We start from the raw sequence: 13,903 nt of genomic DNA, 5'->3' as shown, positions 1-13,903 counted from the left end.
TCTGATACATTGTTATCTACAAATATCAATTTTTCATTTTTAAGTGTAGACCTTCTCCAGTTTTTGGGCGGTTCGACGTTAACCCCTTAACACCCCCCCCCTTCTCAATGCTACGGGACTGGTCCTGAGGAATAGTCCAGTTCTGATTTATGAATCTGATCACAAATAATTTACTTATTTTACCAGGGTTGGGGCTTATCAAACTTGACTGAGGGCTGCACAGATTGTCTTGTGCATGTGCAGTTATCTAAAACAATATGCATCTTGATAACCTTTATTTATATATTTATTTATTTTTATTTATATTTATTTATTTACTTATTTTTTTATTTCCTTTTTTTTCCCTTTTCACCGCGACATATATGAGTGCTGTACAGCACATTGTGTGAATATACTCGACCGAGATTATGCACAGTAACGGAAGATGATGATGATGATGATGATGAACCTAATTTAGTTATGTTTATAAGGGCAGTATAAAAAGATATGTACATCACTGCTGATTTGTTCAATTTCTTTGGCAAGAATATGTTACAAATAAACGTTTAAAATTACAACAAAATATATGTGAGAAACAATAAAATTTTTCAGTGACTGATGTATTCAGGTATTCATTTAAATCCTGTTCCAAATAGGGAGAAGCAGAATTCATGTTAACAAATAGACAATCAGACTACTGAAATAGCAGAAACATCTTATCTTGTTTGCCCAAGCCCAATAATTCCCATTGTATAAACTTCCTGAATCTTTAATAATATATTTAATATAATAATGATTATTATAAAGAAGGGCTTTTTAAGAATTTATTCTAAAAGCAAGGTATATCACTTTCTAATTTAATTTTATGATCCATTTTATTTCAGGAATTTGTTGGTAATTCAGATAAAGACACTGCTGTCACCAATTTGTTTCCTGTAGAGGTTCAGGCCCGGTTTATTCGAATACATCCTCTCACCTGGAATGGACACATCAGCATGAGATTTGAGGTCCTAGGTTGTCCAGGTATGGAATTCAACCACATGTTTTATTATATTATATATCTACTTCCCTTACATTTTTAACTTGATAAAATGTCAACAAAATCTCAATAACCCTACATCTGTTTGATATCTCAGGATCTGAACCCGTTGAGGAATTCTGTGAAGATGCTTTGGGAGTGGAGACTGAAGATATCCAGTTAACAGCATCCAGTGAGTATAATGCACAACATGGAGCTGCACGTGGTAGACTCAATATCACACCAGGAAATGGTGGTATTGGTGCTTGGGCTGCACAATCCAACAACCAAAACCAATGGATTCAAGCTGATATTGGTGCTTTGAAAGAAGTAACTGGAGTAATCACACAAGGTCGCAACGGAGGCTATGACCAATGGGTGACATCATATAAAGTATCTTACAGTATTGATGGCAGTAACTTTGAATCAGTTATGGGAACCAGTGGAAATGCAGCTGTAAGTATATGAAACATCCTCAGATACCTAGTATTAGAAGTCTAGTCTTGCACAATATCAGTGAGGTTACTTCACAGATTTTTAGAAAATTAGTAGCTTGGAGTGATTACACTTGAACTGGCATATAAAGAATAAAGTAGAGCTACCACTTTATAGATAGGTTCTCATCTATGTACGAAATAACATTAATATGTAATGTCAAAAATATGTCATTATTCTATGCTTTGCTGTTATAATTTTAGGAGTTTGGTGGAAACTCTGACCCAGATACAGCTGTTAAAAATCTGTTTGCTGCCCCTATACATGCTCAGTATGTACGTATTGAACCAATCAGCTGGAACAACCACATCAGTATGAGGATAGAGATAGTTGGATGTCCAGGTACCTCATACTTATGCTTTCCTCTAGAATATGTTTTCAAAGTCTTTTACATTACAAGGCTGAGAGAAAGGGTATATTTTTTGTTTAGTGCAATAGAAATTAATTAAAAATATAATTAAGTCTTAATTAAACAGAATAAGCAAGGAATTTTGAGATAATGTAAATTTCTTTTAGAAAGGTTGCTATTGGGGTACAAATGTTTGCAAGAGATGTTTAGGAAATTGTATTTTTTTTTTAGAAAAGATTGATAGTTACATTATTTGTGATGAATTTAAATTATATTTCTTCAGTAAGATTGTACATTTTATTTTAAACAATTCTTTTGATTTTTGTTTTCAGAGGAGCTGGAAGATCGTAAGTTTATTAACATTCTTTTATTTAATACTGTATACATATTTGGTGAAGTTAACATATCTTCAACAAAAAAAAAAAAACATTTTGCCAAAACATTACCCTCTAAACAGGAATTTAATAATTATGAAGTAATTTAATGTCTTTATGGTCAACAACTAAATATGAAATATGTTGAAAATCAACACATTTTATTTATATAATAATGCTGTATATAGTTTATTTCATATGGATTGATGGAATGAATGAAGTGTATTAAAATTCAAACCAATCACATTTATATACTGATACATTATTAATTGTGATAAATACATTCTATGATACAGAGAGATGCAGAGATCCAATGGGTATGGAGTCTCTTAACATTCCAGCAAGCAGTATTCAAGCTTCCAGCGAGTACAACGATCAACATGGTGCACGTCGTGCTCGTTTGAACATCGTACCAGACAGTGGCGGTATTGGATCATGGGCAGCAAGATCAAATGACCAGAACCAATGGATCCAAGTAAACCTTGGACAGGTGAAGGAAGTTACTGGTGTGATAACTCAAGGAAGAAATGGTAACTATGACCAATGGGTGACTTCTTATGAAGTCCTGTACAGCATGGATGGCAACAACTGGGAGCCTGTTTTTGGAAGTGATGGACAACCAAAGGTTTGTTGAAAAATATATTATTTTTCTGCATTTTTATACCCACTGTGTAGTTTTAATTTTTGATCAATTTAGCCTAGCATTTATATAAACTAGTGAATATATTAATATTATATTTATTGTTTTTTTGCAGGCTTTTGTTGGAAATAGTGACAAAAACACTGAAGTCACAGCTTTATTTTTCGAATCTCTGACAACACAATATGTTCGCATTCATCCCCTTGCATGGAATGGACACATTAGTATGAGATTTGAGGTTCTAGGTTGTGCAGGTAAATAACATACTAAAAATCAATATTTCAAAAATCATTTTGGAAATTAATGCAATGAACAATACTTATATATAATATAATTATTGTTATACAAACATTTATATTTTCATAATAAACAAAATATAAAAAGAAAAACATTTACATATTAAATAATATCTTTATGTGTAATATAATGAATTGTAGGACTTTTAAATAAATGGTGTATTTTTTTCAATCTTTCAGTGACAGACGATACATCTGGTATGTAATATCAATTGTTTGTTACTAAAAGTTTTCTGATTACGATTAATAGGATAAACCAACAAAATTTTGTAACTCAATAATTGGGATTTTGTTGAACAGTATGTGGATGAACCAATATATATTGTTTATATTGTATTGTATATATAAGTTTTTTTGCAATACTAGCCTCAAATATAATTCAATAGTCTGTCTTAGTGAACCGTATAAAGGTGAAATATGATTTCACCGGTATCATCCTCATTAGCATCAAGCCCTGTACAGATTATCAAATCTTATTAAGAAAAAAACTTGTGACATGCCTTATATGGTCATGATGACACCACGTCATGACCATATTATATAGGCACATCATGATTATATATTTGCATGCAAGAGCTTTTGTTAAATAAAATTTGATAATCTGGACAAAGCTTAATATCAGTTAACCCTGGTAAGTTTTACTCGACTATGAACGTTGCATTTTATTTGTTTGATTTCTAATGTTAAGCAGGGCTATGTCGTGAACCTGCTGGACTCGAGTCACTTGAAATACCGTCAGCAGCAATATCAGCTTCCAGCGAATACAATGCTCAACATGGTGCACGTCGTGGTCGACTCAACTTGGCTCCTGATGGTGATGGCATCGGAGCGTGGGCAGCAAGATCAAATGACCGTAACCAATGGATCCAAGTCAACCTGGGAGAGGTGACAGAAGTTACTGGTGTGATAACTCAAGGAAGAAATGGTGACTATGACCAATGGGTGACTGCTTATGAGGTGCTTTATGGAATGGATGGCACCAATTGGAATTCAATTCTTGGAGCAGATGGACAAGCAAGGGTAAATATAGATTTTGTTAAGCTGAACTTAATGTCTTCCTTTATACAGTCAATTTATTACTGGTACTGTACAAGTTTAGTGAAACTATAGCCAGGAAATTATCTATCCTTTCATTTTTACAAGATATGATGCATAAGTCATTCAAATTTTTGAATAATCATCATGACTGTTATTCTATTTCAGGAATTTGTTGGTAATTCTGACAAGGATACACAAGTAACAAACCTCTTTCCTGCAGCAGTAAATGCACAATACATCCGAGTCCATCCTTTAAGATGGAATGGTCACATTAGTATGCGATTTGAAGTCCTTTCATGTCCAAGTAAGAGCTACACATGTTTTAAAAATATACTGTAATTGGTAGTAAAAATAGTTGAGATAACAATAATAGAAGAAGTCATGTTATTGAAACAATGAGTATTATGTAGCCAATTATCAAGATTAATAATCTATCACAATGATGAAATAATGGAGTGTAAAAGCATAGTATTATTTATTTATTATTTATTTATTTATTCAGTTCTTTATAGACAAATACCATTAATTCTAATCTTCTATTGTCAGGGTATATAACAATTTAATAAATACATTTTTTCTTCAATTCTAGGCGAAGATCAAGAACCTCAAGTTACACATGGAGGTAAATAATTTACCCACAACCTGTAGAGATTTGGATAGAATTTGTTTGAATATGTGTTTGAATCAATAATTTTTACCTTTAGACATTTTGGTGCACCAAAGCTGAAAATGAAATTGTAAAAACATCTAAACATCAAGTGAATTGATAATATTACACACTCTGATATTAATTATGAAATCAAAATTTCATATTTTTAGACTTAATGAAATACATAGCAGCTTTACAGTAACTATAAAATAATAGTAAAAACAATGAAATAGGTTTACTACATTTGCTGGAACAAAAATTATCAAGAGAAAGCCAAAGGAAACACACAATTACATTGATAATAGTGAGAAGAAAAGTATAGTAACAACATGTATGTAGAAATAGAATATACTATGAATGAGCTATGATGTATTGTTGGTTTATATTTCTGATATCAAATCCATTGGTCTTGCATACCAAACACTACGAAATTTAATTGTAATTTGTAATTATATGTTAATTTCTCTTCAGCGTCATGCATCGAGAATGGTTTAGGTATGGAATCCAGAGCTATCCCATCAAGCAAGATCCAGGCTTCCAGCGAACACAATGCCCAACATGGTGCACGACGTGCTCGACTGAACATCGTACCAGACAGTGACGGCATTGGATCATGGGCAGCCAGGAGCAATGATCGTGACCAATGGATCCAAGCTGACCTGAGTGAAGTGAGAAGAGTAACCGGTGTGGTAACCCAGGGACGTAATGGAGACTTTAACCAATGGGTGAAATCTTACGAGGTCTTGTACGGTATGGATGGCACCAACTGGGAGACAATTATGTTCAGTACAGGTGTGCCAATGGTAAGTATGATTTACAGTATTCGTAAGAAAATCCTATGCTATTATTCTAGTCATTGAATAAATAAAGCATTATTCACAATATATTACTATCTCTTTGTCACTATATGTCCAGCGGATCATGCCGCAAGTGCTATAGCAGCAGTAGACAACACATACGACCATGCTAATTACTGTATATGTGAACATTGAAAAAGCTTTTTAAGACTTAAAATTGTTTTTAATATAAATATTTCCTTCTTTTTTTTTTCGTTTTAAAATATTTGTGCTTTTTAGTAATTTAGATTTATTGTTTAATTATTCCATGATGGTAACTATGTAGAGTGAAATGCTAGGCCTCTGGAAGTCCTCTAGTGGTGCTTGCCAGGTTATCAGAAATTTTCATTTCAAATTTGGCGAAAATGGTGTATTCAACAACATTTTGAGCATTTTCATTAGTGATATTACCCTGACAGGAGCGATTTTTATTTTTGCCATAGAGTGCAAATTTTTGAGGCATGAGATGAATGGATCATCTAGTTAAATTTTGAGCCTACCACGACACCCTTGTGTTTCTGAATCTAATACGATTGTAATTTTTTTCTTTCAGGAATTTGTTGGTAATTCAGATAAAGACACTGCTGTCACCAATTTGTTACCTGTTGAAGTTCAGGCCCGGTTTATTCGAATACATCCTCTCACCTGGAATGAACACATCAGCATGAGATTTGAGGTCCTAGGATGTCCAGGTATAGAATTCAACCACATTTTTTATTATATTATATATCTATTTCCCTTACATTTTTACCTTGATTAAATGTCAACAAAATCTCAATAAACCTACATCTGTTTGATATCTCAGGATCTGAACCCGTTGAGGAATTCTGTGAAGATGCTTTGGGAGTGGAGACTGAAGATATCCAGTTAATAGCATCCAGTGAGTATAATGCACAACATGGAGCTACACGTGGTAGACTCAATATCACACCAGGAAATGGTGGTATTGGTGCTTGGGCTGCACAATCCAACAACCAAAACCAATGGATTCAAGCTGATATTGGTGCTTTGAAAGAAGTAACTGGAGTAATCACACAAGGTCGCAACGGAGGCTATGACCAATGGGTGACATCATATAAAGTATCTTACAGTATTGATGGCAGTAACTTTGAACCAGTTATGGGAACCAGTGGCCATGCAGCAGTAAGTATATGAAACTTTTCTAATTACTAATTATTTAATTTACTTTGCAGCTTGTTCATATCATGGTTACGTATGCTATACAATTTTTTTATTAGCAAGTGTGTCTATAAGGTTCACATTCAGTTACGGAACTGAAAAGTCAAGCTGTTTATATTTCAGCAGGAAATAAAAAAATTTTCTTTACTTTCTGATTTTTTAAGGTATAATATGTATTAAATGTTTTATGTTTTTTAAAAATATAGGAGTTTGTAGGAAACGCTGACCCAGATACAGCAGTTACTAATCTGTTTGCTGCCCCTGTACATGCTCAATATATACGTATTGAACCAATCAGCTGGAACAACCACATCAGTATGAGGATAGAGATAGTTGGATGTCCAGGTACATAATTTCTATTGAATTATTATATTACATATTCCATCATTTATAATTGTAATGATAACATCTTATATATATCTCTTTGATATCCAAAAAAAGATTCCATATTAAACATCAAGTTTTTAATTTGTTCGTATTCTCCACATTGTAGGCTTTAAAATGATGGGTCATTTATTGCAATCGACTTACTGTTGTCAAAGTTATGAGTAAAAGTATTATTTCTTCTCTGTACTAAAGTATACAGTACTTAACAATTAGCAACAGTATGCCAGTTTTTGAATAGCAAGCCTCATAATTATTACATAATATACTAACAATGTAATGTCAGTTTATTGCTTTGATGTATTGTCATTCCTTTAAAAATTTAATTTTGTCATATATCATAATGTATAACTTATTTAGAATATTTGAATAATTTGTATGTACCATGACCAACAATTAATTGGCCTATTTGGGTTTTTTCTTTTTCATTTACAGAAGAAATTCCAGATGGTAAGTGCAACCGTAATTGATTTGCATATTTATAGTTATTATTAAAAAAATAAGATCAGTACTGTATTTTTTAAGTATATCATCATCATTAATATTATCATCATCTTCATCATCATCGTATGTCATCATGATAATCACCATCTTTATCATCATCATCTTCACCATTTATCATCATCTGATCATCGCCATCATCACCATTATCATCATCAAAATGCATTCAGTTATTCTTGTCAGCGTTGTTGTGTTTATTATAATTTAAACAATCTATTAATCTATTGTATATTATTGACTTTTCACTACAATAATACTTAAAGTAGTGTGATTTGTGCAAAAAAAATGCATTTAAATGTTATGCTTTCAGTGGAATAGATAATAGGTTTTTAGGTTTCTAGTATATTTGGATATGTGTTAGTTTTGTATTTTCAATTATGCTACAGAGAGGTGCAGAGATCCAATGGGTATGGAGTCCATTATCATCCCAGCAGACAGTATTCAAGCTTCCAGTGAGTACAACAATCAACATGGTGCACGCCGTGCTCGTCTGAACATAGCTCCTGACAGTGATGGCATTGGATCGTGGGCTGCAAGATCAAATGACCAGAACCAATGGATCCAAGTAAACCTTGGACAGGTGAAGGAAGTTACTGGTGTGATAACTCAAGGAAGAAATGGTAACTATGACCAATGGGTGACTTCTTATGAAGTCTTGTACAGCATGGATGGCAACAACTGGGAATCCATTCTTGGAAATGAAGGTCAACCAAAGGTTTGTTGTAGAGTTGTGCATTAATTTATAATTATATGAAGGGTTGTTTTAAAAAAATGAAATAATTTAATGTTGATGAACCAACTCTTAGCAATATGTTGTATTAAGAAATTTTCACATTTTAGTCCACAATTTAATAGTCTTGCATCTATAATTTTGAACTAAATAAGCAGGAGTATACTTGTTCATTCTAAAAAGTCATTTACTTTTGTTTCAAATATATTTTTCATATTTAGAAGAATTTTTAATAATTTCAAATTCGTTCTTTGTTGTAGTTGTTATTTGTTTTATTTGTAATTATTGGCAACACACTTGCTGTTATATAAGATTAAAAATGGAATACCTTTTTTAATGAAATGTTTTTATTATAACAATTGTCTAAAAAACATCTAATTTTGTCATTAAAATATCATTTCGATTTTCCTACAGGCATTTGTTGGCAATACTGACAAGAACACTGAAGTCACAGCTTTATTCTCTGAATCTCTGACAACACAATATGTTCGTATTCATCCCCTCACATGGAATGGTCACATTAGCATGAGATTTGAGGTTCTAGGTTGTGCAGGTAAATAACTCCATTGTTCTTGTTTTTATTCAAATAATACTTCAATAAAAGCTATCATATATTGAAATGGCAGGAAAATTTATATAGGATAAACCGACTAACTGCCATTTTTCTTCAAGAATACCCCTACAACAAAAATAGAACCAACCGATCATCCTATCATGTGACTGCACCGACACCCAAGCATTGTTCTCATTTCTTTGTTGTCAAAAGAGTTGCTAGAAGAGCTTTCTTAGCGAAGATATTCAGAAGCTTGGATTATATTTTTGCTTTGCTTGAGTTTTTAAGTAGTTTATTAAAGAAGTCAATTGAGTATCTCTTTTTGTTTGTGATACGTTTAAACATGTCTGTTGCCTAGCTTCTGCGCCGGTGCTGAGAATTTAATTAGTCCTTTGTCGTCTAATTTGTAATTTTTATAAACCTAAATAAACTGTAAGTGTCTTATAATTACATGTTACGGTTTATTCCATGTTTATATCTGATGGCTCATCTTAATTTAAGTTGGTATCATAACATCAATTTTTCATGCATACATTTCTTAGGTCTTTTCTATTAGTTTTTACTATAATATATTTCACATGTACATTAAATTAATAATTTTAAACATAATTAGTTTGTTATTGAACCACTTAAAGGACCACATAAATGCATATATTAATATAAAAACAGAATAAATAAGCAAATAGATAATGTTTAATATATATATTATAAAATAATTATAAAAAACACAATCAGGGTTTAAATTCAATATCTTGTGTTTTTTTTCCAGCTCCTGCTGAAATCAGTTCTGGTATGTAAAATGTATATCTAACTGTATTGTGTGTTTATCATAATTATAATTAATATTGTTATAATGTATATAATGATAATAAATAAGCAGAACATGACAATAATGGATGTTAAACTACAGAAGATAACAATTTATTTTACATGATTTGTATCGTTTTTCTTATACAGAGCATTGCCGAGAACCTGCTGGACTCGAGTCACTTGAAATACCATCAGCAGCAATATCAGCTTCCAGCGAATACAATGCTCAACATGGCGCACGTCGTGGACGACTCAACTTGGCTCCTGATGGTGATGGCATCGGAGCGTGGGCAGCAAGGGCAAATGACCATAACCAATGGATCCAAGTCAACCTGGGAGAGGTGACAGAAGTTACTGGTGTGATAACTCAAGGAAGAAATGGTAACTATGACCAATGGGTGACTGCTTATGAAGTGCTTTATGGAATGGATGGCACCAACTGGAATTCAATTCTTGGAGCAGATGGACAAGCAAGGGTAAATGTAGATTTTGTTTTGCCTTTTCTGCATGTACAGTATCGTCATAAATTCCTACTTGATGTATTTCCGAGCGGTAAAGAAATGACTAGGAATCCCTCTTTGACATATAAAATATAATCACAGTTCACAATGTTGTAACACAACTCTCAAATAAACTTTTATTCTGTATAAATTTCAAAAAGAATCCGGTCTGAAAAACAACACAATAACATTCACATTAACATGTGTTTCAAAAAGAAATCCAGAAATATAAAACTATCAGCTTATATACCCTAGCTGTACAACTCCAGAGCATTCAAGAGCATTCTATATTGCCTAAGTTCCTCATTTGTCACCTTACATCATAATTAACCAGTAGGCTTCTTGCTTCCATTGTACCTAAATACTTAGAAGCTTCCAAATAATATTCCTGGATTCCGCATGGTATCTTGTGTTTCTATAATTACCATTGTGGTTTACACTGTTTGTTTGGTCACAAATGTTATTCTAGAATGTTCTATGTATTAAATATATTACACTAAGGAAAGGAATAGTAATTTATTGCAGTATCAATACGATTATATATGCTAAATACATTGTAAAATTAAAAGGGGGTAAAGGGAAGGGTACCATCTTGGTGGACAGACAAACACCACCGATGTGATCCAGATTTTAAATAATCTTTACTGTTTTTTTTTTTCAAAGGAATTTGTTGGTAATTCTGACAAGGATACACAGGTAACAAACCTCTTCCCTGCAGCAGTAAATGCACAGTACATCAGAATCCATCCTCTAAGATGGAATGGTCACATTAGTATGCGATTTGAAGTCCTTGCATGCCCAGGTAAGAGCTCTATTTGGAATAATGTATTGTTTAATTATTACAAGTGATCTTTCGTCTCAATTAAACAGGCATAGAAATATTGTATGTATGTTTTAATGTCTAATTGTATTTTAATGAATTCTCTTTCTAGGTGAAGAAGAACCTCAAGTTACACATGCAGGTATAGTAATTAAAAAAAAATTAAAATATTATGATTGATAGTGCAGTTGTAGTGATAGTAATACAGTAATTAAATATTGTTAGAAGGTTTGCACGGCGAAGTAATAATATATATTACGGGGAGGGGGCTGATGCCCCCAACGAGGGGTCCGATTTCTCCGGCGAAAGCAAAAAATTTTAGTTTGAATTTCCGCATCCTAAAGTGATACTTAATATCATTAGGTGATTTACTTAACCGTAATTTAGTTCACTTTTTGGCAATCCTGTCTGCCAGTTGAGTTATTTGTTCCTCTCTCTGTCATTATGTTTTTGTCTGTTTTATTGTTCTTTGGACCAAATAAATGAAATATTATTATAAAATAGTCCTTAGATTTTCCATCAAGTGTTTTTCTCAAATGTTATCCCATTTTTTTCTTCAGAATCTTGTATCACTAATGGATTGGGTATAGAATCCAGAGCTATCCCATCAAGCAAGATCCAGGCTTCCAGCGAATACAATGCCCAACATGGTGCACGACGTGCTCGACTGAACATCGCACCAGACAGCGACGGCATTGGATCATGGGCAGCCAGCAGCAATAATCTTGACCAATGGATCCAAGCTGACCTGAGTGAAGTGAGACGAGTAACAGGTGTGGTGACCCAGGGACGTAACGGAAATTATGACCAATGGGTAAAATCTTATGAGGTTTTGTATGGTATGGATGGCACCAACTGGGAGACAATTATGTTCAGTGCAGGCGTGCCAATGGTAAATACTGATATTGAAGTTGATTATATGTTTTTAAATAGATCTATCAATATACAGAGTTCAAAGCATAGTGCAAATGCATGCTATTTCAAAGGACCTATGCTCTATGAGGAGTTAAAGGAAATAAGTCATCAATATACAAATTATCTTTTTCATAAACAGCGCTTTTGGGTTCTGTACTAGAAACGCAAGTTTCTTTCTCTAGTGTCATCAGATTTAGATTTCATCCCTAATGCATATCCTTTCTCTTCTCATATTCACTTCATTGTAACAAGTAATAAGACCCCATCAGTATTTGCTGGAATATTTTTTGACCATAATACTTTTTTTTATTGTCTCAGGAGTTTATTGGTAATTCAGATAAAGATACGGCAGTTACTAATCTGTTCCCGGTTGAGATACAAGCACGATTTATTCGAATCCACCCACTGAGTTGGAACGGACACATTAGTATGAGATTTGAGATCCTTGGGTGTCCAGGTAATGTAATTATCTCTACACTGTTTTAATTTTGAATGGACAAATATGTAGTTACATTATTGTAATAAATTTTACTTTATTATCTGTATGAATTAATTGCCTGTTTTCTAAATGCAACATCTGAAAATATCAGAAAAGTCCTGATTTATAGCAGTGCCCTTCTGCATGAGAGCTTCCTATTTTCCTTTCGCTGTACTGACTCAAGAACCAGAAATTACCTCTTGTGATATTTAATATACACGTTTATTTCGTGAATACTTACCTGGATGAACCGATATAAGCCTGATTCCTAATGGAACTTACCCACGAAAAATAGTGGAATCTTCTAAACCAGACGTATATAACTCATCAACGTTATGCAACAAGCCTCAAATTTCCCTCGCCGTCAGCGAGTGTAGTGTAAATTCTTACCTTGTGATAGAGAACAATAAGCCACATGCTTTCGTTGTGGTGTGTACGTTGAAGCCTTTTGTAGAGCTTATGTCTTCCCAGAAGTCTTCATGTTTTTTTTGTGGGTGGCCTAGCCCTAAGGTGGATCCTCACTTGTTTGTTCCATTTGTCGATCTTGTGATTAGGGTTAGACGACTCCATTAGTTTTTGCGGGTAAGTTCAATTAGGAATCTGACTTGTGTCGGTTCATCCAGGTAAGCATCTCACTCATAGCCCAACAACATCACTGCTGATTTGGGTGACATATAATATTCTTTTTACACTGCAAGCACAACTCTGGACACAACCAAGGATTTTCCAATACTCGGACTAGAATTTCTGCAGTTGTAGTTAGTGTAAATGGCAAAAAATATAATTCGAGTTGCCAAATATTCTGGGTTTGATGGGGGACGCATTCAGCATTGGACAAACCGAATACACACTGGAGTCGCCAGTGTAAACAACACTGAATGTGATGTCGGATTATAGGCCTTACCTGCCACCTTCCATAGCTGTGGTCAGTTAGGCCTAACCTTTGCTAGCAACGGGCTAGGCCAAGACACTTTTCAAATTAAACATCCTGCACTTCTATAAAGATTTATAGATATATACAACAAAATTTGCTTAATTAATTGACATATTTAAAAAAAAAATTTTAAAAAGATACATTGCTTCAATATGGACAATATTTTTGGCTTCATCACGACTCGAGCAACTCGAGTGATGCGATGGTCGCCATAAAAACAAAAATTATGGCGTATTTGGAACCGCGTTCATTGCCAGTGTAAAATGGGTGCAACTCGGGATCAATCCAGACCCTCTTGTTTGATGTAAATGGAAATGTATCCTGTATCACTGCGGGATTAACACATGTTTATTCTGACCTTGGCAGTGTGAAAAGCGTATAAGACTGAAAACCTCTCAGCAGAAGTTGTCTGCTTATTTATTTCC

General features: G+C 33.5%; 2 protein-coding genes across 2 annotated transcripts in view; both read left to right on the top strand.

The window, feature by feature from the left end:
* LOC117108037 overlaps positions 1–9,819 on the top strand; it is an 81,571-nt gene extending 71,752 nt beyond the window's left edge. The window contains exons 75-92 of the mRNA XM_033249883.1: positions 864–1,002; positions 1,116–1,453; positions 1,696–1,834; positions 2,174–2,188; positions 2,512–2,840; positions 2,971–3,109; positions 3,332–3,349; positions 3,840–4,171; positions 4,355–4,493; positions 4,779–4,811; positions 5,310–5,641; positions 6,228–6,366; positions 6,480–6,817; positions 7,060–7,198; positions 7,673–7,687; positions 8,125–8,453; positions 8,883–9,021; positions 9,791–9,819. Coding sequence (XP_033105774.1) covers positions 864–1,002; positions 1,116–1,453; positions 1,696–1,834; positions 2,174–2,188; positions 2,512–2,840; positions 2,971–3,109; positions 3,332–3,349; positions 3,840–4,171; positions 4,355–4,493; positions 4,779–4,811; positions 5,310–5,641; positions 6,228–6,366; positions 6,480–6,817; positions 7,060–7,198; positions 7,673–7,687; positions 8,125–8,453; positions 8,883–9,021; positions 9,791–9,819 — 3,081 coding nt within the window. The remainder of the gene's footprint in view (positions 1–863; positions 1,003–1,115; positions 1,454–1,695; positions 1,835–2,173; positions 2,189–2,511; positions 2,841–2,970; positions 3,110–3,331; positions 3,350–3,839; positions 4,172–4,354; positions 4,494–4,778; positions 4,812–5,309; positions 5,642–6,227; positions 6,367–6,479; positions 6,818–7,059; positions 7,199–7,672; positions 7,688–8,124; positions 8,454–8,882; positions 9,022–9,790) is intronic.
* Positions 9,820–10,117: 298 nt separating this feature from the next.
* The window catches only part of LOC117107989, a 109,538-nt gene continuing 105,752 nt past the window's right edge, over positions 10,118–13,903 (top strand). Inside the window, exons 1-5 of the mRNA XM_033249801.1 lie at positions 10,118–10,307; positions 10,995–11,133; positions 11,264–11,293; positions 11,712–12,043; positions 12,385–12,523. Coding sequence (XP_033105692.1) covers positions 10,257–10,307; positions 10,995–11,133; positions 11,264–11,293; positions 11,712–12,043; positions 12,385–12,523 — 691 coding nt within the window. The 5' untranslated portion in view covers positions 10,118–10,256. The remainder of the gene's footprint in view (positions 10,308–10,994; positions 11,134–11,263; positions 11,294–11,711; positions 12,044–12,384; positions 12,524–13,903) is intronic.

The sequence above is a fragment of the Anneissia japonica genome, unplaced genomic scaffold (assembly GCF_011630105.1).
Source record: "Anneissia japonica isolate Jap-2015-1 unplaced genomic scaffold, ASM1163010v1 scaffold287960_len3192837_cov198, whole genome shotgun sequence".
Lineage (NCBI taxonomy): Eukaryota > Metazoa > Echinodermata > Crinoidea > Comatulida > Comatulidae > Anneissia > Anneissia japonica.
This window is presented reverse-complemented; position numbering and strand designations above follow the sequence as displayed.